Below are 26,930 nucleotides of genomic sequence, written 5' to 3'. Positions count from 1 at the left end.
TGAGTTTGTTTCGATCTCGCCCATCCCAACGTAATCAAAATGGGGCCTCCATTATCCACTACAGTATGGAAGAATGGAAATGTTGGTTCCACCCGGTAGTTTGGAAGATCTGCCATGCATATTTCAACATCTCTCGGGTTGACTTGAAAACATTTCAAACACGGCTCCATTGCTTTGATTTTTTCCATTGACAATCCAAAATGTCGCCCAAAATCCCTAGGACACCTTCTTGTCCGACATGCAGAAACCTGATGTGAAGATCCTTTATCAACATTTCAATAAATTGATGACCTTATGGCAATAACATCTAATGACGCTTATCCAAGTTGAATTTTGAGTTTGAGATACGTCCACCAACTCTTAAAACTCGGATAGAAAAATCTAATTTAATGATTTCATGGGTTGTTTCATTGACAATTCTTCCTTCTTCCGTAAAATCTAAATTTCTTTGTCGAATACGTCCATTAGGACCCCTATAGCACAACTCAACTCAAAAGTCGATAATCTTCCAAAACTGCGATCTTGCACTAGCTTCCTACAATTACCGTAAAATCTGATCATGTACCTATGCAACAGCAATTGTCTGGAACTTCTGGAGTATGTCAAAATGTTTTAAAATGTTTCAATGGTAACGAAGGGGAACTGTGAGAGGTACCTATCCATTTTTTTTCGCACCTCCATGTAGCTTTCATTATTATTCTCATTCGTAGAATCCTGATTTTCATAATTCAACAAATCACTCTCAGGATCATGCCACCACAAACAATCAGCAATATCAGCAAACATTCCTCTGAAGATAATATCAGCTGGGTTCATCTTTGTTGGGACATAATTCCAACCAGCAACATTAATCAGCCCTTGAATTTTTGCGACACGATTTCTAACAAACGCTTGCAACTTAACTGAATCCGTTTCCATCCAAGCCAGAACAACCTTTGAGTCACAAAAATGCAATCTTCTTAAAATCCAAATCTAGAGACTCCTTTACATATTCAACGGTTTCAGTTGAAAGCACGGCGCCTCTCAGTTCCAAACGAGGAATGGATTCAGGAGATAAAACGTTATTCAAAGACACACCAATTGAGGACGGCCGAGAAGCATTGAAGACCACACGCAATTTTGCGGTTGGATTGCTTGCCTTGTGTACACCATGATTAACTGATCATTGGTGACTTCACATATGATTTTCATTTTATCATGGGTCTCAGTTTGAAATGCTCATTGATGAATTCGCTGTGTTTCATTTCAGAATTCGTGGCTAATTTTCCAGACATTTGATTCATTCTTTTTACAGCAATATTTCGTGCCACAATCCTTCAACTTTGCATTGAACGGTAATTCCACAATGTATCTTCCAGTATCATCTCTTGAAAACGTTGCACAAAAATGCCTTTCACAAATTTCTTGCTCCGATTTTTTCATTTTGGAGCAGGTGGTTGGTAAAAGTAAAGGTTAACAAGTTAAAAAGTAATCGTAAACGATTTACAAAAAGCGCATTTCCACTTGCATTTATTTGCCATTTGTAAGATGCAACTTCTGTTAAAATCGTAAAAATCCGGCCACAAATATGAAAGATAACGTTGCACATGTGCAATCCATTTTTGACGTGCTACTTCAATTTCAGTTTATAAGAAATGCTTTCCTAAATAAGAAAGTTGGAACTGCGCATGCGCAAATCTAAATTTTGAAACTAACGTTAAATTTTCCTTCGTTCCAAGCGCCTATGTATCAGATTTCATTTAAATGCTTCCATAGATAAAAAAGTTGACACTGCGTATACGCAAAACCAAATTTTGAAACTGGCGTTTGATTTTTCTGTATTCTAAGTGCCTATGTATCAAATTTCATTCAAATTCTTTTAAAAATAAAAAAGTTTGCAATTCGGTTTATAAATGGTCGAGATGCGAAAAGGGCACTGTGAATATTGAATCGATTCGACTCAACTATTGGCTTTGCGTATTATATGGCTAAATCTATCCCCATATTGAATTTCATGCAATTCAGTTCATAACTAACGGAGATGTCAAAGCGATCGGACATTTTTAACCAAAGTTATCGTTCACACGGACAGATAGAGGGACAGACAGACAAAGGACCAGACGGACAGACCAACACACAGACGACAGACAGCAATACAAAATTAAATAAACGGCAAAAGTGTAAAATTATGGAACATGTAAAAAACGGTTTGTTGGTTTTTTTACAATAACTTTTTTAGCAATAAACGCAGAAAAAATTCCTTCCTCGGTGCAAGCCTCGACACCATAGCGAACCAAATAGCGAAAAAAGTAGTGGAACAATAGCTCTTAAGATAAAGAACTAGTAGCGTCTCAACGAACGAGCGGACGGACGGACGGACGGACGAACGGACGGATGGACGGACAAAGTGGCCACAATAGTGCATTTTTTTTTATTTTTGTGGAAATGCGCTAAAAAACATTAAGTATAATCATTATCCTCTTTATTAATAAACTTGATATTTTCAAAGTCACTAATTAATCTTATTTATATCAGTATGCGGTAAGTTGAAAGTCATTTCCGTGAGTCCCGTCCCGAAGCGTCGATGTGGAATATTGATCGGCATTGTTTTATTGGTAGAATTCTTTAACTATTGCGGTGAATTCTGAAATTAAAAAATGGTTATGTGCACAATTTAAAACGCAATAAGTTTTATAAGCTTAAGATTTGGGTATCTTCAACTTGACTCTACTAAAAGTCTAAAAACCAAAATGAAAAGTCTAAAAGGAAAATGTGTCAATAAGTAGTGATAGTATATTTTCCTATAGAGCCCATAAAGCTTATAAATTAACAAGGATTTCGAAAAAAGAATAAGAAACAAACTGAAATTTTCTGACAACTTTCCGAATTAAAGATTAAAGTTTCACAGTTCTTTTTCCATAACCAAAGTGTCTTAAAACGTAAGAAAAATTCGGTAATAGTAATGGAACAAACAAGTTCCGTAACGAAACCTATGCATGTTAGAAACTGAAAAGTTTGTCAGATTTAGTACTTTTTTCTTTAAGTAATCGATTTCAACCTAAGGGGGGTGCGAAAATATGTGAAGATCAAAATATGCAGATGTAAAATCATCAACTTACCAGCAAGATTAGCTTTGTCCTTTCCATATTTGTTGATCACAACATCAATGTCTGCTTCTGCGTGGCCTGCCGCAATTCCCTCACTTTTATCTACGAATCCATCCTTATTCGTATCGTATGTTTCAAACATTTGTTTAATTTGTTCGTCGCTAATTGTCCTTTGAACTAACACTGAATGATGTTCGCCTGGCCAGGGAAGAAATAAATGTAAATTACTAAGAAACAAGAGAAACAAACACCAACTTCAACTTTACACAAACCAAATAAGACATACTTAAGCAACTATAGAGGTATTACCTTGAGGCTTGGCATGGATTACTGCACAAGCAATGATGAAGGAAATCAGAATAACAACTTTCATGTTTGGAAATAGTTTGTTCGCAAGTGGTGACACTACTGTTTTTCGCCATTCGGTCCTGTGCTTTTATATTTATTCTTTATCAGAGCACTTATCATTATCATAAGAGATTTGAATGGAGTAGTTCGTTTCGCCACCCTTCATACTTATTTATCTACTCGAGCATTTTATTTTCCATGCGAAAATATATTAAACAACAACCTATCAGATATAATAGCTTTGAAGGAAGATACTTTATCGATTGGGTAATGCAATCAAATATGTATAAAAAAATAGATTTGAAAATATTTCAGAAATTTTTAGGTTTTTCTCGCCATGTATAGAAGTACCTTTAATTTGATATTTTATTTGGTCCACTAGCATCTATTTAGTTTAGGAGATACGCCAAGTTAAAGTTTCCTTCAGGTCCGGAACCTGACCAGTCAGACCGGTTTTTAGGCCCTAAATTTTGGGGATTCGTTTTAAAAACTAAAATCAGATTAAATGGTGGGTGGGGTCTTTTAGTAGTGACAAAGTGCTGTTAAGTTTTTACTATGCGCATTTCTACAGCAAAGTTAAATATGGTATTCTATTTTGGGGGAGATCTAACTTAACTCATAGGATTTTCCTAATTCAAAAGCAAATAGTGAGATCTATAGTGGGAGTAAAGAAGAGAACATCATGCAGAAATATATTTAGACAACTTGGACTATTAACTGTTCCTGCTATATATATTCTAGAAATTCTGATGTTTGTAAAAGAAAATCCAAAGGAGTTTTCTGTTAATAACTATAATCACAGTTACAATACACGGCGTGGTAAGGATTTCTGCATTCCTGCGCATAGACTAAGTATGTCAGAAAATAATCCGAGATATATGGGCTCATTACTTTTTAACAAACTCCCAGAACGTCTGAAGTCTGAAACCCGACATAAACAATTTAAGTTTCAGGTAATGCATTTTTTATTGTCCCAGTGTTACTATTCAGTGGAAGAGTATTTGTCAGATTCGTGTACTTAATTACATTTGGTATCGTTAGTAATACAATTATGCATGTTATATTTTATTTAAATTATTTAGTGATATTTTACACAACCTCTGTCATTGACTTGATCAATATCATGTTACATGGTCAAATGGTCTAATAAACATTATTATTATTATTATTATTGTTTATACAACTATTACCATTAGTTGACTAAGCTCAGGAGGGTTTGAACTATGTAAAACAATCTCATATGCAATGGCTCACATTGTCAGAGATAATAAATGAATATTATTACCTATTTATAGATTTACAATTATCAAACTTTTAGATGGTCCCTCTGGTAATTATACTTTTTAACACGATTGGACTATGCGGAAATAATTCAGGAGGAGAAGTAGAAATTGATTTAAACCTGCAAAGTACTGACTCTAAAGGAGGAAAGATGTTCTCAATGAATATCATTAGTGAATTCATTACGAAGGTTCCGCTTGATGATACCTACTGTAACTGTAAAAAAAATAAACCCCTAAAACAGATCTAAAAAAGCGGCAGATTGATAACGTGTAAACAGTAAACACCTCGATTTGGAACTCGTTATATCCTTGTTTTCACTTACTATTGGAAAGCTAAAATCGATTAATCGGTAAGCAACGAACCTCAAACTTCTTCCCTGGAAGAGATTTTGGTCGCTGTAAAAACAAATTCTTACAGGAAAGGTTTCAAAACTCATAAATTCTCTGCTGAACTTACACGTGTTATCGGCAATAAAACAAAAATAAAAACACATCGCTCCTCGTTTCCTAGAGCAAATATGTAAATTCCGCAACTACAATTTTTAGTAACGAAGCGGCCAGCTTAAAACGCTTGTAGATACCGGGTGTTCAGCAATGCTGGTCGATTTCACAAATATACGCTGTGGTCATAAATTCGGGTATGAACTTCAAGGCGGAAAACAGGTGCTTCGTGACAGTATTGTTAGAAATATAAAAAAACTCCTCTTATATTAAAAAGAGATACATCCATTAGGAAACCCTGCAGGAGTATTCTTAGAAATCATGCTTTTAAATAAACATATCTATTAAACCATCTGCGCTATTTACATATCGAATCTCGCCAGTAGCGAAAGCTCCTCGTACTAGCAATTTCCCAAAATAGAAAAAGCTTTTCCTGAAACTACGAATAATTTCTGTTTTAGATTGTTTGTTTCCGTGCAAAGTAACTTTGGTTTTCTAAGCCCTAAATTGTTGACATTCGCTTTAAAAATTAAAATTAGATTATCCAATAAGCACAAAGATTAGTCATGTGTAACGTGCTAATGTTATACACACAGCCGGAAGTGTTAGAGGTACTATTCGTGAGTGCTTTTTGAAATGTACCTATTTGAAAATAGCATGTTTTCGGCAGGATGTGCGTTGTTAACAATTTCGCGAAGGTGATACCTTTTCCATAAATACTGGATAATTAGAGTCTGATTAATGAAAATATGTATTCGCTTACTGCAATTCATCTACTCTCGCTGCTTTTACTGTGCGATTCACAAATGGTAAAACAATAGATTTTTGCAATCATCAAATTATTGTGACGAATTTTTAGATGGGTCCTCCAGGAACTATGTTGTTTGACGCAATTGGACCATGTGAAAATAATCCGGGAGGGGATGTAGAATTTGATTTAAACCTCCAAAGTACTGACTCTAAAGGGGGAAAGATATTATCAATGAATGTCAGTACGAAAGTTCCGCTTGATGATACTGTAACTGTAAGGATAAAGTGGTGCCATCCGCTAAATACTGGTGCCTATTTTCAGTATCTTGCCAATGTTCTAAAATGGGAAGATAATGGCTGGAAATATGCAAATAAACGCTCCGGAAATCTTTGCCCCGACCTCATGAGGTTCGCGTCCAAAATATGGAAGTTGTTGCAAGAGCACTCTGTTCCAAAAATACCTGATGAATGTTCCCTCGAACCTGTAAGTTGATTTTATTGTTCAGGTGCATATTGGTTTTGTCGTAGGGCGATTATAGGGTAGAGAACGTTACAGCGGCGACATCAGATTTAGATATACCTGTAACGTATTATGGAAAGACCAGATTGGATGTATCAATTTATCAAGGTAGCACACTATTGGCATGCGTCGTTTTTGACGGAGTTTCACAGAAACCTGCAAGACCGTTTTAAACTTGTTTTTATAATATTACATAATTTAATGTAAATTGCAGCCAATCACTGTAGGGTTTTAACTCTATTTTCAGGAAAATGTGCTGCAGACTTAAATTTAGCGTTATGATGAAGGAATAACGATTTCCGAAAGCTTGATGAGACTTTTCCAAATGGTTTTATTCTTTCTTGGACACCTTTGTATCCGCAACATTTGTTTGTTTATTTGTTTAACGGAAATACCATTTTTACAAAAAATATAAAACATAATATCATATAGCAAAATGTAATAACAAAACGCAGCATCAAAATTGTTGAAAAGCTTAACAATATTTCAAATAAAAATCAAGTGCATTTTAATTGATAAAAAGAATCACATATTTTATTGATTGGTACTAACGAAATTATTTCCTCAGTCAATATCTTCCTTTCATATACAGAATTAAATTTAGATTAATTCATTAATGTTTGATATCAGATCACAAGTTTTTTCGGCGTTTGTTGGTAGCCTTTCTTACATTTTCTTCTCTAGCAAGATGTCTCATCAAACAACATTTAATCCCGCCTAGAAATGAATAAAGGGAATCAACAAGTAAAGATACTTGTGTTTCATTGATACGAAACCATTTTGTAGGTGGTAGTGAATGAGAAAGGATATTAGGAATCCTTACGGGGAGATTTTAGGGATGCGTTCGGTCTTGGGCAACGAGATAGTTAATACACGGTCCAAGTTATTTCGAGCACTATACGCGAGATTAGTTCGGGTTTTGGGTTACCCGGGCAAACAGTACTAGGTAAGAAAAGAGAGTAAAGTCGTTTTTAGAAAACTTAGAAAACTACGGGCATAAAAAAGGACCCAGTGGTGATTACGGGCATTTTGATTTTTATTGGAACGTAACATTTAACAACGCAAGTCCGTTAGCTACAGTTAAAATAGAGAAAAAAAACTTTGAAGTGGATTAATTCTAACGTATCGGTTTAATCGACGCGGAAAAAATACAGATTATCCCGAAATTAGGAGCAAATAATAAACAGTTAACGTCAAGTAAAACGCGTTCCATAGGGAGATTAAAACAGGCGTACGCGACAAGGGCAAACTAATTCAGCGTTCCAATATATTTTCGTTACCATCAATAGCTATTGTTAAAAAAATCAGTGTAGTTGTTTAATGTCCATGAAACCAAAGACGGGATTGGACTCTCCGTAGTCGTAAAAGGTGCAAAATTGTATAGTGAAGATTTCCCTTGTTTGGGATAATAAAAAAATGTTTCGAAATTTTATTTGAAATTTTTTTTAGAGTTTTCAGGAATCCTCTTAGGAGGACCTATGGGAATTCGGAACACTAGTAATCACCCACTCACAGCAGTCAGCCCATAAAATTGCGCTAGAAATGTTTTAGGAGTCTTCATAGAAAATCTTGGGATTACCGAAACCCGAGAAGCCCCTTTACAAATTCTTGTGGAAAGAGAGAAAAGTGTTCTTGGAAAACTTTATATATAAGGACATTTTCATCAAAGATAAAGAAAATCCTAAATAACTTCTTAGAAATAACGTTTTTAGCCATTTAAATTAACATTAATTTTTAAATGGCTATGTAATTGAGATTTTAGGTAAAACGTTGGTGCTTATTGCAATGTACAGACCCCCATCTACCTCATCGAAACTGTTTCTAACCGAATTTAACAAATACCTAAATGATATTAAACAAAACGCGGATTGTTACTTTCTGGTAGGGGACTTGAACATAGATGTCTTGAGCGATGAAATTAATGCTTTAAACTACTTGGACATAATGAGTGAACATAATTATACGTCAACCATCAATATACCCACTAGAAAATCTAAGATAACAAGTTCATGTCTTTACCATGTGGGAATTCTTTATATTTAACACTCCCAACGCTAAATAACGATTTAAAACTGCTAATCAACTTTTATTTTAATAACATTGACAACTTTCATTTCTCATCGATTTTCATCTCCTATTATTTCGTCGTCCTAGAAACAAGGATCATTAGTATCGGACTACCTGGTCGCCACAATACTCTCCCCCAGACGATGCCGAGGGAAACGAATTACTCGACCAAACCGGGATCGTCGAATTTCTTCAGGCTCCGTGCCTGGTGGCGGCAAGTCAAAAGTCACCCTGCGCTGGCTCTTAAGTAAAATTCTCGAATTCTGCTCGCTTGAATTTTCGTTCTTGGCCGCCACCGAAGGTGTCTGTTTTTTACCAAAATATAACTCGGGCCAAGACGCCAAAATAAAAGCCGGTTTGATTCTGTCCACCGAGACAGCTTTTGTGTTCCCTTTCACTAACAGATTGAACATCTTGGGGCCACGTTTAACAACCTCATATGGCCCAAGGTAAGGCGGTTGCAGTGAACGACGCACATGATCATCTCGAATAAATGCATGCGTACATTCGTCCAATCCCTTGATAAAAAAAGGTCGTTGCCTAGAATGGTCTGCCGCTGCAACAGGTCGAATCTCGTTCATAATACTAGTAAGCTCGTCGCTGAACTGCGTAGCTATCACGTTTGAAGGAGTTTGTTTATCTAAAAATCTCCGGGCAAACGCAAAGTTGTACCGAAAACCATTTCAGCTGACGAGGCTCCGAGGTCTTCCTTGAAAGTGCTTCTCAATCCGAGAAGAACCAAGGGAAGTCGATGAGACCAGTCCTTTGTTTCGAAGCACATAAGAGCTGCTTTCATCTGTCGATGGAAACGCTCGACAAGGCCATTTGCCTGAGGATGATAGGCAGTTGTCTTAATATGATCTACCCCCAGACGAATACTCAACTCCCTGAACAGAGTGCTTTCAAATTGGCGACCACGGTCCGTGGTCACTCGATGTGGAACTCCAAAGTTTGAAATCCAGCTCGTGATGAATATACGTGCCACAGTTTCAGCTCGAATATCCGCAATAGGAACTGCAATCGGGCATCGAGTAAAGCGATCGACGGCTGTAAAAATATACTGCATTCCATCCGACGGCGGTAGCGGTCCTACAATATCAATGTGTACATGTTGAAAACGCTCAGATGGAAGGTCAAATTTGTCTAAGATTGCTCTGTTGTGTTTGTGCACTTTAGTTTGCTGGCATGGTATACAATGCTTAACAAAGTTGGCTATATCCTTCCGCATAGAAGGCCAGAAGAATCGCTGACGGATCAATTTCTGCGTACCTCGAATTCCGGGATGGCTGATGCCGTGCATTTTATTGAAGCATGATTTCCGTAACGAATTTGTTACGAAAGGCCGCATTTTGCCAGTGGACACTTCACAGATCAATTCAAGGCTCGAATCGAAGTGTTTCAATCGAAGCAGTTTGAAACTGGTGTTCTCGACAGAGAGCAATTGTTGTAATTCAAGATCCACTATTTGATCGGCGGCGTGCGCGGAAAAGTCGAGTGATGATATTGTAGCGATACGTGAAAGTAAGTCAGCGACCAAGTTGTCTTTTCCCGAGATATGTCTGAAGTCCGTTGTTCTCTCGGAGATCTGCGCCACCCGACGCCGTCTCGTCGGATCGGTGTGATGACTCGTCTTTCCAAACGCACCAAGTAGTGGTTTGTGGTCAGTAAGGACAGTGAATTGTTGGCCCTCCAAATAATGATCGAAATGACGGATAGCCCTCCAAATTGCCAATAGTTCCTTGTCGTAAGTGTCATATCGATATTCGGATGGTTCATGCTTTTTTGAGTAAAACGCAAGAGGTTCGATGACGCCGTCAACTACCTGGTGTAGAACAGCTCCAATTGCAGCATCGCTTGCATCCGTTTCAAGAACAAGGTGTGCATTTTCCTTCGGGTGTGCTAACATTGTTGACTCGGCGAGGAGTCTTTTCGACTCTTCGAACGCCGCACGGGTGAGTTGCGTCCAAAGAATTTTTGTTTTATCATTTTTTACGTTGCCAACGATGAGGTTGTTAAGCGCTTCTTGGCAGTGAGCTGCACCAGGAATAAAACGCCTGTAGAAGTTGATTGCGCCAAGAAAACGGCGGAGTTCCTTCACAACAGTGGGCAATGGGATATTGTTGATCGCTTGGACCTTATCCGGAAGGGGTTTGATTCCACTGCCGGTGACGATGTGGCCCAAAAATTGAACAGATGATGGTCCAAAACGGCACTTTGCCAGATTAATCCTCAACCCTGCCGATTGAAGACGCGTTAACACCAATCGCAAATGTTCGAGATGCTCTTCGAGCGATGACGACGCCACTAAGATATCATCAATATAAGCAAACGAAAAATTGAAATCCGCCAACAGTCCATTTATCATACGTTGGAACGTCTGGCTTGTATTGCGTAACCCAAATGTTATAACTGGGAATTCATATAACCCAAATGGGGTTACGATTGCGGTTTTTGGAATATCCTCAGGCTTTATAGGTATTTGATTGTAAGCACGCTCCAGATCCAACGTCGTAAAGTGTTTTTTTTTTCCGCGAAGCATCCATTGCACGTCGTGAAGATGGGGAATAGGATACGCATCTGGAATCGTTGCCGCGTTCAACCTGCGGTAATCACCACAGGGTCGCCAATTACCATCCTTTTTTCGTACGAGATGTAATGGTGAGGCCCACGGTGAATTAGACGGGCGACAAATGCCCCGTTTAACCATAGATGCAAATTCTTTTTTCGCAGCATCTAATTTCTCGCCACTCAATCGACGCGGCTTGCAGCTGATAAACGGGCCCGTGGTTTCGATATGATGGATAACCATTGTAGTAACCATTGGAGGCTTGATCGAGTCGTCAAACTTCTTTGGTTCGGTAAGTTCATCTATCTGTCCGTGTGAACGATAACTTTGTTTAGAAATGTTCGATCGCTTTTACATCTCCGTTAGTTATGAACTGAATTGCATGAAATTCAATATGGGCATAGCTTTAGCCATATAATACGCAATGCCAAAAGTTGAATCGAATCGATTCAAAATTCACAGTGCCCTTTTCGCATCTCGACCATTTATAAACCGAATTGCAAACTTTTTTACTTATAAAAGTATTTGAATGAAATTTGATACATAGGCACTTGGAATAAAGGAAAATCAAACGCCAATTTCAAAATTTGGTTTTGCGCATGCGCAGTGCCAACTTTTTTATTTATGGAAAGAACTTTTAAACGAAATTTGATACATAACTGAAATTGAAGTAGCACGTCAAAAATGGATTGCCCATGTGCAACGCTATCTTTCATATTTGTGGCCGGATTTTTACGATTTTAATAGAAGTTGCATCTTACAATAATGGGAAATGAATGCAAGTGGAAATGCGCTTTATGTAAATCGTTTACGATTACTTTTTAACTTGTTGTTTCTTACAAGGGATTTTTACTGTAGCGCTATGTACTTTAATTTTAGCTGTTAACGAATCTATGAAGCGGTTAAAGCAATTATTAGCATCATTTTTGTCGTCGAGAGGTAACCACGAATCAAGTTAAAAAGTAATCGTAAACGATTTACATAAAGCGCATTTCCACTTGCATTCATTTCCCATTTGTAAGATGCAACTTCTGTTAAAATCGTAGAAATCCGGCCACAAATATGAAAGATAGCATTGCACATGGGCAATCCATTGTTGACGTGCTACTTCAATTTCAGTTTATGAGAAGAATTTCATTTCAATGCTTTTCTAAATAAGAAAGTTGGAACTGCGCATGCGCAAACCTCAATTTTAAAACTAATGTTAGATTTTCCTTTCTTCCAAGCGCCTAAGTATCAAATTTAGTCTCATGCAGTCTTATCTTGCAAACAGACGACAGATTGTCAAAATAGGTATCAGTTTGAGTAATAGAGAGGTAGTGCAATATGGGGTTCCTCAGGGAACTGTACTGGGACCAATTCTTTTTGTAATATCTATATTAATAACATACTTGACATTCACACTAGTGGTAAAGTATTTAGTTTTGCAGATGATACAGTTGTGTTGTACAATCACTCTTCTTGGACTTATCTTGAAAACTGCGTAAAACATGATTTTAATAAAATTATCGATAGTTTTCATCATAAATTATGACAAAACTGTGATAATCCCATTTTCCTGCAATGCCAAATCGTTACCAAAATTTGACAGCTTTCAAATTAATAATCATGGCAGTATGATAAACATTCGGGTTGCGACTAGCACCACGTACTTGGGAATAGCAGTAGACTCGAACTTAAAGTGGAATAGCCATGTTAATCACGTGTTGAACAATTTACGGCCGTTACTATATAAATTTAAATACTTATCCAGTTTTTTAAACGAACTGGAAATGAAAACAATTTATTATGGATTGGTTCAGTCGCGAATCTCGTACGGAACTCTCGTCTGGGGTAGCGCTTCCCAAACGTTACTCTACAAGTTAGAAGTTTTACAAAAAAGGATTCTTAAAATAATCTATAAAAAGGGTCGCTTGTATTCTTTTAGTTTGTTATACAAAGAGGCGGGTGTATACGACATCAAACAACTTTTTTTCTATAAAATAGTAGTGAAACAATTCCGTGAAAAACACTTAGCAAACTTTATCTGCCATCCGCATTTCACTAGATTAAGTCACCGGAGTAATATAGTAACATGCGCAGCCAGAAAAAGAATTGGTCAAAGATCTATTTCTTATTTATCATCTAGATTTTTTAACATTTTTCCTGAGGATATAAAAAGAAAAAACTTCCCTCAATAGTTTCAAAAATAGTGTAAAAAAATTTATTTTAAACAGGAAAAAATTTTATAAGCGTTGTGATTGATAAACATATATAGGGTAATGGTTGAGCATCAATCAGTCATTATTTTCGGTGTAACCATGCTTGAACCCCCACGCTTTTGAGGGTACTATTATTTTATATATATTGCCTTCTTCTTTTACAATGTTCTTGTAACCGTATACACTTATATATATAACCAAAATTATAATAAATAAATGAATCTATTAAGCCATTTCTGCTGTTATTAAGTTTTCATACCGGAACTCCAGCCAGCAGCGAAAGCCCCCCTTACCAGCAATTTTCCACTTACACCCTTTATCCTCCACCAAAGAAAAGAGCAAAGCATGGCAATGTTGCTGAAATTATGAATAATTTTTTGTTGAAAATATTTTGGCACTTGTGTCTGATTTTTTGGGCTCTAACTTTTATTTTGGGATTCACTGTAAAAATTAAAATTAGACTAAACACAAAGATTAATTATGTGTAACGTGATTACGTGTTAATCAACCGGAAGTGTTGATGGTGCTATTCGTGAGTGGTTTACGAAATGTACGTGTTAGAAAATAGCATGTCTTCGACGGGAAGAGCGTTGTTAACAATCTCGCGAAGGTGATACCCTTTCTATAAATATTGGATAGTTAGGGCCTAATTAATGAAAATATGTATTCGCTTACTGCCATTCATCTACTCTCGCTGCTTTTACTGTGCGATTCACAAATGGTAAAACAATAGATTTGCAATCATCAAATTATTGTGACGAATTTTTAGATGGGTCCTCCAGGAACGATAATTTTGGACGCAATGGGACCATGTGAAAATAATCCGGGAGGGGATGTAGAATTTAATTTAAACCTGCAAACTATTGACTCTAAAGGGGGAAAATTGTTGTCAGTGAATGTCAGTACGAAGGTTCCCATTGATGATACCGTAACTGTAAGAAACAATAAAGTAGAGCCATGCGCTAAATACTGGTGCTAACTTTCAGTATTTTGCCAATCTTCTAAAATGGGATGATAATGGCTGGACAACCGTAACGACACACTCCGCAAACTTTTGCGCAGACGTTATGAAGTTCGCGCCAAGAGTATGGAAGTTGGTGAAAGAGCACTCTGTTCCAGAAATACCTGCTAGATGTTCCCTCGAACCTGTAAGTTGATTTGTTTTTTTTCGGTGCATACTGTTTTTGTCGTAGGGCGATTATAAGGTAGACAACTTAAGAGCGGCGACTTCAGATTTCAATCTACCTGTAATGCCTTATGGAAAGGTGAAAATAGATATATCACTCTCTCGAGGTGGCAAACTATTGGCATGCTTCTATTTTGATGGAGTTTCACAGAAACCTACAAGACATTTTTAAACTGGTTTTTATAATTTTACAGAAGTTAATGTAAATTGCAGGGAAAACTGTAGGTTTTTAACTTTTATTTTCACGAAAAAGTTCAGCGTTATGATAAAGGTATATCAATTTCCGAAAGCTTGATGACACTTTTACAAATAGTTTTATTCTTTCTCATCTACTTTTACATCACCAGTACTGTTACTAACAGTAACTACTTTCTCAGTTAATATCCTTCTTTCATATACAGAATTTAATTTAGAATAAAATATTAATGTTTAATGTAAGTTTATCGATGTAGAGCTTCATTATGTATATTAAAATGCAGGTAGCAAAGATTTTTATAATTACTTAGATTTTCTTAGGTTATCGATTCATAATTTTATTTTTTTAGATTTGCATACAAATTTTGAATATTTAGAAGATGCAGATAAAACAGCAGTACAAGTACAACAAATTCAGGAGTAAAGCCACACAAAACACAGATTAAATCAAAAACCCATAAAAGCACCTGCTAAATCTGCATCTACATCTCCGTTTAAAATTAAACATTTCCCAAAAGCGAGACCTTCTGGTTCCTGTATAATCACAACTTCAAAAATGAAATTATTTACAATAGAAGAACATCAGTCTGAAAGTGATAATTCTTTATGTACTCCTCAGCTGTTCGATACTGATATTTCTTTATCTACTTATACAGAAACTTCACCATCAAAAAGCTCTCTTCGGAAAGAATCTACTTCTGACTGTAGGGAATTAAACGAAGAAACAAAAACACCAAAATGCAAAGTACACTGAAGAGAATTAGGAAGAAATCTCGATTTTACATCAATATTACTTGACATTTTCGATGAGCTCCACCTCCTGATACTAGGACTTGTGCTCTCCAGGGAGAAATGCTTGGTTGTATTACACCGTCTTCTAGTAATTTTGAGATATTATACTAGTAAAATGGTCCAGTAATTCCTTGGAAAGCGGACTTTCGGATAATAAATGCAGCAAATGTGCCAATAGACAATGCTGAATAATACGATCTAAAACACTGATCCTTTGCGTAGGTATATATTTCTCAGCTCAGTTGGGTAAGAATTTGAATTAGTACTACTGTAGTTCATACCTACTATAGTAAAATGTAGTGATTTACATAAGTTGCATTAATTAACTTCGTTGAAACATCAATACACCTACCAACACATACGCAATATTGGGTTCTAAACGCAATGTACCAGTCGGTTCATTGCTGCAATTTCCAATCAGCTTTGTGCTTTACAATTAATTTAGGCATCGTTTGAAGAGGTCTCACATGAGTGACATTCGTAATGAGATTATTGAACAATCTGTACGTGATTCATTCCTATATGTGCTGGGTTAACCGCGCCTTCCATATACAGAAATCTAATTTATTACGCATTTTACGGCCCGCTAAAATTTGACGTTTAAACAAATTATTCGTTAAGCGAATGAAGCTCATGCCAAATTAGATTAATTAGCTTCTAAGAGCGTCATTTGGATGTGCATTGGGTTGGAGGATAACACAGCCGGAAATGCACGTACATATTGAATGTAAAATTATATAACCTACACTTTCGTGATTGATTTAATTGCACTAAAATATCTACGCTTTAGATGTTTACACAAAATTCAAGGTGAGTGAAATGAACTTTTAGCGATCGATTTGTCTGCTGTGTGTAATAGTATCCACTACACCCACAAATGTCCACATGTCCAGCTAGCAAATTGAAAGTAATAGTATTTTACATTATTAGCCAGGTAAGTGAGTTTTTACTGGCGATAGGAGAAGTTGACTGGCGAGCCGTCAGGCGAGCCTGTCATCTCCTAGAGCCAGTAAAAACTATTACCTGGCGTATAATGTACAATATTTTATTTGTTACTCATTTGTAAACGTAAATAATTAGTTCTTAAATTGATCTTGAAGAAATGTCTAAAATATCATGTTATCCATGTAACAGAGACTTCGCATTAATTCTGGCCAATGAAATTACTAGATTACTAACTTGTAAAATTTTTACAGGTCTGCTGTCAGTTTTACAAGTCAGTAGCGTTTAAACATGACGTTTACCCGTTTGCGTTTTGTCTTGTTAATCAACGTTTACAACTGAGTAACAAATAAAAATTTTTATAATCTCTCCTCGTACACTTCCGCTATCTGCTACAAAGAGAAATCCCCAATAAAGACTTAAATTAATCATTTGGGAGACTCAGTGGCCTCGATCAACTCCCGAAAATTCCAAAGAATTAACTATACACATTTTCACACCTGAAACAATTCTTGGATTTCATGGGGAAGGTACATATATTTATTAAATTTGGAAGAAATTCTTGGACACGAGAACAACAATCTGGCATGAAAACGCTATCCGGATCGCACAAAGGATACGAATAAACACAATTAATTGATAATGACAAAAATTTATTCCAAAACACATGAAGTGAAAAATTCAAAACAAAATCCTTGAAAGAAAGAAAAGTTTACAACTAAGCTTACAAGGCTTGTTTGGGCATATACCCCGCAAGCAGGCGTTCGACAAATAAAATAAGAACACCTAAACATTACTAGATTTTTTTCTCTTTTAATAATCCAAGTAATCTGGTCAAAGGTTTGTGATAACAAGGCGCACACTCAAACGCTGACAGCTTCTGAACTTCAGTTTTCTTTAACACTTGATAACAAACAACATTAACTTGATGAATAAAATGACGCATTTCCGGTGGCTGTTCAGACGGTACAAGAATAACTTTAAATAACCTTAACAGAAGGTCTTCTTGCTTTTTCAACGTGACAGACTTTCTATAAAACAGACAAACCGTTTTAAACTTCTCACACAACTTTAGTCAGCTTGCTTCTGCATACAATTATTGAACTACGTCGTCAACTAATTAAATTGGGCGGATAGCCCGAATATCAAATGGCGTAAAGGAACGTACACGATTTCCTACAGCCGCGAACCAGCTTTTTTAGTTGACTCCTGATATTTAACATGTATTTCGGGTGGAATATAATGGTAGCTAGCGCCAGCTAGCGCCACAAATTTTAGAGCTAGCGCCACCCCCCAATAGGGTGGGGGGCAATTTTTCCTAGCACCATTTTGTCTTTTCGGGTAACATTTTTACGTTTGGTGCGCTGCTGACCTAGCGCCGGCTAGCGCCACTAATTTTAGAGCTAGTTTTATAATTTTGCGGTGTCTGTTCGTCTGTCCGTTAGCACGATATCTCGATAACGAATTGACCGATTACGATGAAATGGATGGATTCTTTATCAAATTTGTAGATCGGAGTTGGTGAATTGGCAATATAGCCCAAAAAATAAGGAAGGTCCGTTTGATGTCTCTGTGAGTTATGAACCGAATTGTATGAAATTCAATATGCGTATAGCTTTAGCCATATAAAACGCAATTCCAAAAGTTGAGCCTAATCGATCAACATTCACAGTGCCCTTTTCGCATCTCGACCATTTACAAACCGGATTGAAAACTTTCTTATTTATGGAAGCATTTAAAAGAAATTTGATACATAGCAACTTGGAATAAAAGCAAATTTAACGCCAGTTTCAAAATTTGGTTTTGTGCATGATGTGCGGTGCCAATTTTCTTATTTATGGAAGCAATTAAATGAAATTTCATACATATACACTTTAAATAAAAGCAAAACTAACACCAAGTTCAAAATTTGGTTTTGCACATGCTGTAGCCATGCTGTAGCCAGGAGCGTTTTCTATATTTATTTACACGTCGATGCGAAAAGGGCACTGTGACTGTTGATAGATTAGGCTCAACTTTTGGAATTGCGTGTTATATCTAAAGCTATACGCATATTGAATTTCATGCAATTCGGTTCAAAACTCACGCAGATGTCAAAAGGGCCTTCCTTATTTTTTGCGCTATATTGCCAATTCACGAACTTCGATCTACAAATTTGATAAAGAATCCAACTACAACATTTCATCGTAATCGATCCATTCGTTATCGGGATATTGTGGTAACGGACAGACGGACAGACACCGCATCTGGGATGGTCAAACTCTTTACCATTTTTAAACCCGAATGTGCAAATCTGTCCCTCTTAGGATCGGAAATAATAAACAAATTATTTTAATTTGAAATCCTTTACTTTTTGGATTGATTGTTCTGTTTAAAGTACAAAAGTTCCAATAAAAATACTAAAATTTGTATGTAAAGTAGCAAGATTGTAAATATGAACATCCCTTCATTTCAAAGTAAACAGACGGTGAGGTATGCAGGTACAAACTTACTTAAATCCTTTATGAATGCGCAAAAGTTGTAAATTATTTGTCACATCAAGGGTTTACAGGCGCGTCAATTGTGTAAAGTTTGGTATATCTGTATTGTTAAAAACAACACCTTTAGATAGTAGTCGACGCGACGTACATAGGTATATAATTTATCGGGAGCAAATATACAAGAGCTTGATTTTTAATCGGATAATTTTATTCCTACACGAAAGTTTTGTTGCCACCGAAAAAACTCGAGACCAAAAGTGTGATAAAATCGCGACAGTTTTAGCTGGAGCGATTTTATTAATATTATCCTTTTCGAGAGTTTTTTCCAGGAGGCAACAAAATTTGAATGAATTAAAAATAAAATTATCCTGACTTAAAACCAAGATCGAGTGTATTTTAGAGAGATTGATAAAAGACAGTAAATTTTACAACCACTACATATTTTACGCATTCCTACACGCATTTTTATCGCTGTTAAAAAGCTACGTGGCGTTTAATCAGATAAAAAATCATCTGATTGGTTAGAATTTGAAACAATCACCAAGCTGATTGGTCGTATATTAATTAAGTGTATTAATCATATAAAATACATATGCCTTATGGTTATTATTTGCACATTACACATAAGTATATAAGAATCTGCTTCTTTGTTTTTTAGCAGAATTAACAAATAAATATGCTGATTGATGCGAATACTTTCAAAGGTATTCAAATACTTTCAACAATATTCTAATACTACCAAAGATATTCGAATACTATAAAAAGTATTCGAATACTTGTCACTCAAATACATTAAAAATTTAAAACAGTACTAGATAAAAGTCTTAATAATACTTAAAAAATGTCAAGTTATACTTTGTATAGAGGCAACATGGAAGAACAGCGTTTTATGCACTGAATGTGGTCCCTTTCCCTGAGCTGAGGTTAGCTTTTTTTATATTTCTATTGTTATATACAAATTTAAGGGGAGTAAAAGCGTATTATTGTTATTATATTATTATATAGGGGGTACCAGAACCTGTCTTATATCAGTTATATCCTTAAGAATACGTGTACCAGTTTTCAAAGCGATCGTACGTGGTGCACATGACACGTACACCTTTCTGAAATTAATTCTAGCGATTTTGAAACAGATCCTTTTTTGTCCGCCCGTCTGTCCGTGTGTATCGGGTCAAAAAGTTTCATTCCAGGCTCGTTCGGTATTCATGTTGTATCGGATGTTTATATTTGATTTTGTGATAACGGAAACTTCCTCTAAAAATTTCTAAATAGTTGTCCAATATTTGAATTACTTAAAAGCATTCAAATACTATACGAAGTATTCGAATACTTCTCAAAGTATTCAAATACCTTGCGAAGTATTCGAATACTTTACGAAGTTTACAAATACTTTGCTAAGCATTCGAATACTAAAAATTTGCAAAAGTATTTGAGTTACAAATACAAATACTGCCGTAATACCTATGGAAATTTTAAAATTAAAAATTCATAATAAATGATAATTTTCTTCCACGGGGATCGTAGTCCCCATTACACTGACTCGTCGCGTTATCTGCACGTTGTATGGCAATACTTAAATTTGTCGTAAGTAAGTGGTAGCTCGGGGTTCCCCAGTAATATTGGTAATGCGTTTTCCCAGGTTCCAATGTCTCTACTGCGAAAGGTATAAAAATGTGGTTCTGTTCTATAATTGAACTGTATTTCCTTATTTTTATACTTGCCGCAGATTCAGCTACTGCACCACTCGTTTTACTCGAAAATGAATCCAAAATATTTCAGTGGCGCCAAGTCATAAAGCTAGGAAAAACTGTCCCAGACTACTTGGGTGTGGCGCCAACTCCTAAGATTTTGACTCTATCTGGGAGATATGTCAGCAAAACACAAAATAGCAAAAATGTTGGGGATTGGGCGCCAGCTCTGCAATTTGTGGCGCTAGCTGGCGCTACGTTTAAAGAACACAGCGCAGCGCTTGCTGTTGGTAGTCATCGAACACAATGGTGGTGTTAGCGTTAATATAGCACCCCCAAAAGTTAAAGGCTCTTTGCAAAATCTATAACTGCGCTAGGTTATCTTGAGCGCTAGGTCTACAAAACAGAATACATAAAATTTTTACCCGAAAAGACAAAATGGTGGTGCCCCCCCCCACACTATTGGAGGGTGATGGAAGCTCTAAAATTGTGGCGCTACCTGGCGCTAGGTCAGCAGAACACAAAACGTCAAAATTTTACCCGAAAAAACAAAATGGTGGTGCTAGGAAAAAGTCTCCCCCGCACTATTGGGGGGTGGCGCTAGCTATCAAATTTGTGGCGCTAGGTTCGAAGAACACAGCGCTTGCTTTTGGAAATGATCGGACGCAATGGTGGTGCTAGCGTTAACATAGCACCCCCCGAAAGTCAAAGGCTTTTCTGCAAAATCTATAATGGCGCTAGCTGAACTCAAAGTGGCGCTAGCTGGCGCTAGCCATAGAGATTCTAGCGCAATTTGTCTTTAGTCAGAAATTTGAAATGGTGGTGCTAAGTTAACGGAGCCAAGTACAGGACATTTTTGAGGACAACTCACAGAACATAAGGATTACTCCGTACAAGTTTTGTCTTGACAAAGGTGCCTAGAGAAAAGAACGCATTGAAATATTTACCAAACGATGTCATCAGGATAAAAAAAGTGTTTCTTTGCCTCAATAACATCACATAGGATTCTAATAAGACTCTGCTTCGACTATACAAATCCTTAACTCTTTCTCGTATTTACGAGTTAAAAATTCAAAACTACAGAAACTAAACTCGATCCAACACAGACTCGTTCGTCAACAAGCCCAGAGCATGCACTCCACGTAGAAACAGAGATTATGCCGGGGCTAAGTCATAAAGTAGAAGTTATTTTAATAATGCGAAGATGCTAACCGCTAATGCAATATCAATTTAATAGTTACAGTGGACTACCACTAATTAAGGGTAATAATAACGGTGTGGAGGAAATAGGTTTAACTTGCGTTATAAATACGGAATGTTAAATCGTAAAAGAAGGCAAAGGAATTAAACAAAATCGCGCATCGCAAATAAATAGATTATGCTAAATAGGAATTGAATTTCACCATAAATCGAAAAAATTCCATTTATTAATGGTTTTCCTAAGAGGCAGCGTCTTGTTTTTTTCCCAGCGCATTGTTTTTTTGCTTGCGATTTGTCTTAAGTGCATAAATAAGCGCTTAGGCTACCTATATGAAAATCGGGACACTTGGTTATTGGCGATTGGAAGAACGGCGTAGGATTCAGCATACCCAATTAAGAAAGGCTTATTTCAATAGCACTCTTACATTGAAATTGAGTACTTAATCTCTATATATACTGAAGAATTCACAATTTAACTTGAGTTAATATTTTACTGACTACAAAGATTAATTAATAATGTAAGTTCAGTGAAGGAAAAATTAATTGCATTGCTTCCTATTCTTAACCCTTGTAATCTGTGCTAGCCTGGAAGTAAAGTACGAAAGGTAGGTAAAAACGTACTAACAACGAAGGAAGGAGAAGAAGAGATTTACAAGAAAAACTTAATAAATATAACCACGAACCGAAAGTTTTTATCAACAGTAGTTGTAACTTCCGTTATACCTTCCAATTTCAAGATTTTGGCTTCTGACGATAACGCTTTCATTTCACGACCGACTATCTCAAAATCTAGATCTCTATCATGGCGATCTCCACAACCATTATAGAAAATATAGCCGCAATTAAAGGGTTATTATCATGCTTTAAGAAAACCGATTATTTCCGAAGATGTCAGAAAAACAGAAATTTCCCAATTTCTTTTCCATTTTTTTTTCTCATGCTATTTGAACAATTACAAAAAAACACTTTCTCATTCCCACTTTTGGAGCTCTACAAGACACCGTTGAGACGGTCGAGAGCTGTCCAATACGTTTAGTTTCGGAGAAATCGTCAACTTGGCTGGAAAGTTGGAAACTGTTGGTTTCAACAGGATGGTGCATCCACGCACAACGCCCTAATCGTGCGAAAATGCTACATTATTTGGGATAGTAATTGCTATCGTCCTAAACCATACATTTCAGCAGCTGAACCACTTGGAAGAGACCTAATAGATTTATAAACGTCTGCTTTAGTGACAATAAGTACTGGATCTTGACTAATTGGTGGAGTAACAAGTTGTGCGATTCTTAAAAAGCGATATTTTTCAAATTTCGCCGAGATCTGTAGATTTTAGTATTTTGATAAGAGGTAGGTATGCAATTAGTGCGTAATTTAGGCAGTGGTAGTCCCTTAAATGACAAAGAATCCGAATGATATAGCAAAAATCCTATAAAATAAACGGGAGGGTAATAAAGAGCTTTATTTCTTCAGCGAACGTAGTTTTCTTTTGATGAATTTCTTTTTATTCCGGATGAGAGTATCGCAGATGGACGTTCCTCCGCCGTCCTTATAAATTCCATTATAAGTAATTCGTACTGATCCCCGTAATTTTTCTTTGAAATACAGATACGCCATTGAGAATCGGAAGAAAATCCAAGGGTTAATTAAGAATTAAAAGCAATTTACGTAAGGAAATTGTTGAAATAGGATGTGAACTCTAAAACGGGGCTTTCGTGTTATAATTCACTGCGTTAATTAGCAAGGGAATTCTGCAAAGTTTTGCCTTAAATTGGCACTTTGATACATTCAGCTTTATAATTACAATTACGTAGTTCGTATTGAAGTCGACAGAGATAAAAGGAACTTCTAACGGCTTTAATAATATGAGTTTTATTCACAGCTTCGAAACTCTGTAATGAAAGGAGATTGATCCGATTGTGCTCTTGAAAGATGATCTACGTTTTGCAGCACGTGGCGCTTCCAAAGCTATATACGAAATGGAATTTCGATAGACGAACGAAATTCGAAATCTCCATAATGGCTATTCTATTAAAACTGCGTGTCGCGTAATTTTATTGTTCTCCTGTTCATCCCCTCGTTACATCGCGAGACGATTCTCGCGATTTTGTTTTAGCGAAGTAACCACCACGAGCGTTGTATTACTCTGTTATTTATGCACCGTATACCACTAAAATTGCGTATTTCTGCAACATGAGGGTGAATAATCTCCACTTAGTTGTATGTGGAATCTCTTGCTACATTGTACCGAAAGGACTAGCAAATTTAAAATTCGACAAAATTCCTATCTCCGTACCCCTTGAAAGACGAAAATTCCGACATGGCTTGCAATCATATAAAATAGTGGAAATTAAAATAAACTTCCTCATTTAATTTTCGGGATGTTTTGCCACTTGAAGATTTCAGGTGATTGAAAATAATTTCCTTTTAGAATTCAACAAAATTACGTACAGGTGTTATTTGATTATTTGCCAAGCAAATAAGCTTGCTTCTAATAATCTAGCTAGTGAAATGCTCGCATCTCCTGGGGTACAGTCTAAAAACATTATAGGAGTAGGTATATTCGTATTTGGTGTTTGCCATGATGTCCCGAGTTTTGTCTTTAATCAGATCGTATCTATCCGATCGATCTTAATATGTCCGCATTGGTAATGAACATTCCAGTACACTAGCAATTACAAAAGGAGTCCCCCAAGGTAGTGTTCTTGGCCCACTCCTGTTCCTTCTTTATATTAATGACCTTCAGAACTGGGCAGAATACTTTCAAAAAGTATTTGAATACTAAATAGTACTTAAATACTTTACACAAATCAAAGGTATTTGAATACTAAATACTTTTACGTCCAGCACAAGCGAATACTAGATACAGATACATTAAAAAGTATTCAAATACTTAAAAAAATAAGTATTCAAATACTTTAGAATGTATTCGAATACTTACAAAAGTATTCTAATACTATCAAAGGTATTCGAATACTATAAAAAGTATTCGAATACTTTGAAAAGTATTTCATTAACTTACTTTGAAAAGTATTCGAATACTTGTCACTCAAATACATTAAACAACAAAGTCTTAATACTACTTAAAAAATCAAGTTATACTTTGTATGGGGTTAGCTTTATTTATATTTCTATTGTTATATACAAATTTAAGGGGAGTAAAAGCGTATTATTATTATTATTATATAGGAGGTACCTACCAGGACCTTTCTTATACCAGTTATATCCTTAAGAATACGTGTACCAGCTTTCAAAGCGTCGGGCACATGATACGTACGCCTTTCTGAAATGAATCCTAGCGATGATAGTTTGTTTAGAAACCTGCAATCGCTTTGAAAATTGGTACACATGGTCTTAAGGATATAAGAAAGGTCCCTATTGTTTTTAAGTTACGTAGACTATCGAGTCAAAAAGTTTCACTCCAGGATCGTTCGGTATTCAGTTGTATCGGATTTTTATATTTGATTTTGTGACAATGGAAACTTTCCCTAAACATTTCTAAATTGTTCTCATATATTTGAATGACTTAAAAGTACTGCCTTTTTTTGAGGCCCGAAAAAAAATTGTCTCAGATCGACCCGAAAAAAAAATTCTTATAGAATGTGGCCTGTAGAATCCATAATTTCAAACAGTTCCAAGATTGGGCTACTAGATCAAAAGTTACAGCCCTTTGAATTTTCTTTCGAAATTGGTTTCTGGTCCATAACTTTTTATTGAGAAGTCTGATCAGAAAAGTACAAATTGTTTTGGATTCTACGCACCAAAAGAAATAAGAAAAAGTATTTTCCCGAGAAATTTTGGTGTAGTCAATTTTTGGTAAAAAAAAAAGGAAGGTTATACACTGCCTTTTTTTTGGCCCGAAAAAAAAATTGTCTCAGATCGACCCGGAAAAAATTTTCTTATAGAATGTGGCCTGTAGAATCCATAATTTCAAACAGTTCCAAGATTGGGCTACTAGATCAAAAATTAAACCCCTTTGAATTTTCTTTCGAAATTGGTTTCTAGTCCATAACTTTTCATAACTATTCAAATACCTTGCGAAGTATTCGAATACTTTACGAAGTATCCAATTACTTTGCGAAGTATTCGAATACTAAATATTTGTGAAAGTATTTGAGTTACAAATACAAATACTGCTTCGATAAAAGTATTTAATTACAAAGTATTTGAATACTTTAAAGAATTTGAATACTAAAAAGTATTTACAAAATCGAATACTGCCCAGCTCTGATGACCTTCCTAGTTATATTTCACTAAATAATAATTGCATTCTATATGCAGATGACATTACTGTTGGTTCAAGGCGATAATCTATCCCAGTTAATTTCTGAAGCTCAATGTCTCTGTGACAAAGCTAAAGGGTGGTGCAGTGCTAATTTTATCTTGTCCCGCTAGTAGTTAGGAGCAGGCGAATGGCTGTTACTTATCTATATAAGCTTTTGCACAACCTAACTGACTGCAATTTGCTACATAACTCGATAAAATTTTATATACCACGTCCCTCATCTAGGAATAAAATCACATTTCAATTGCCAAGATGTAGAACCAATATCAGACAAAGCTCACCGATTTATACAATGTGTTATCCTTATCACTATAATGATATTTCAAGTCATGTAGATATTTTTCACACTCCTTTACCTATCATTCTTAATTATATTACTTAGTTATTATTTTTTTTTACGAGTTAGTTACTTCATTAATTTTTACTCTCTCACTTATAATTTCGTCCTAATTACCTACACCTGTTTGGACAATAAAGATTATTATAAGTTAAACTCAAATTCAATGAAAACTGAACAATTGTTATTGTATTTCTGTAAAATTTGTAGGAATATACACATTGACATTAAGACTAAGCAAAACTCAAAAAGGTTATGAGTACATGGCACTAAAGTTTTTTAATTGTTTGCCAGATACCATCAAAGCACTATACAATAATAGGAGAATTTAATCGCTGTATTAAAAATGTTCTTTTGGCACACGCCTTTTACTCCACGGATGAATGTATAAATTTTGATTTAGTTTGATGGTATAGATTACAATTAGAAACCGTTTGATGACGAGTGTATGTAATTCTCGTTGATTACCTAAACGCAATTAACTTTATTATTATTATTATTATTACACCAAGTGTCTGCGGATGGACTGATGAAAAACAAAAATTGTTGTATGTACCTCACAACGA

General features: G+C 35.9%; 2 protein-coding genes across 2 annotated transcripts; both read left to right on the top strand.

Moving 5' to 3' along the window:
* Positions 1-5,907: 5,907 nt before the first annotated feature.
* Positions 5,908-6,911, top strand: LOC116174427. Its single transcript, XM_031492341.1, has 4 exons — positions 5,908-5,967; positions 6,018-6,182; positions 6,231-6,392; positions 6,437-6,911. The coding sequence occupies exons 1-4, from the start codon at positions 5,908-5,910 to the stop codon at positions 6,599-6,601; spliced, it is 552 nt and encodes a 183-aa protein (XP_031348201.1). The 3' UTR covers positions 6,602-6,911.
* Positions 6,912-13,876: 6,965 nt separating this feature from the next.
* LOC116174825 lies at positions 13,877-14,839 on the top strand. Its single transcript, XM_031492828.1, has 4 exons — positions 13,877-13,983; positions 14,032-14,196; positions 14,249-14,410; positions 14,456-14,839. The coding sequence occupies exons 1-4, from the start codon at positions 13,924-13,926 to the stop codon at positions 14,618-14,620; spliced, it is 552 nt and encodes a 183-aa protein (XP_031348688.1). The 5' UTR covers positions 13,877-13,923; the 3' UTR covers positions 14,621-14,839.
* Positions 14,840-26,930: the final 12,091 nt, after the last annotated feature.

The sequence above is a fragment of the Photinus pyralis genome, unplaced genomic scaffold, assembly GCF_008802855.1.
Source record: "Photinus pyralis isolate 1611_PpyrPB1 unplaced genomic scaffold, Ppyr1.3 Ppyr1.4_LG6, whole genome shotgun sequence".
In the NCBI taxonomy this organism is placed as follows: Eukaryota; Metazoa; Arthropoda; class Insecta; order Coleoptera; family Lampyridae; genus Photinus; species Photinus pyralis.
Note: the sequence above shows the minus strand (reverse complement) of the source record. Positions and strands in the feature narration are given on the sequence as shown.

Coding starts and splice junctions, on each gene's coding strand:
- LOC116174427 (XM_031492341.1), top strand. CDS start 5,908: ATGTATTCGCTTACTGCAATTCATCTACTCTCGCTGCTTTTACTGTGC. Junction 5,968..6,017: donor TACTGTGCGATTCACAAATG/GTAAAACAATAG, acceptor ACGAATTTTTAG/ATGGGTCCTCCAGGAACTAT. Junction 6,183..6,230: donor CGCTTGATGATACTGTAACT/GTAAGGATAAAG, acceptor GCCTATTTTCAG/TATCTTGCCAATGTTCTAAA.
- LOC116174825 (XM_031492828.1), top strand. CDS start 13,924: ATGTATTCGCTTACTGCCATTCATCTACTCTCGCTGCTTTTACTGTGC. Junction 13,984..14,031: donor TACTGTGCGATTCACAAATG/GTAAAACAATAG, acceptor ACGAATTTTTAG/ATGGGTCCTCCAGGAACGAT. Junction 14,411..14,455: donor CTAGATGTTCCCTCGAACCT/GTAAGTTGATTT, acceptor TTTTTGTCGTAG/GGCGATTATAAGGTAGACAA.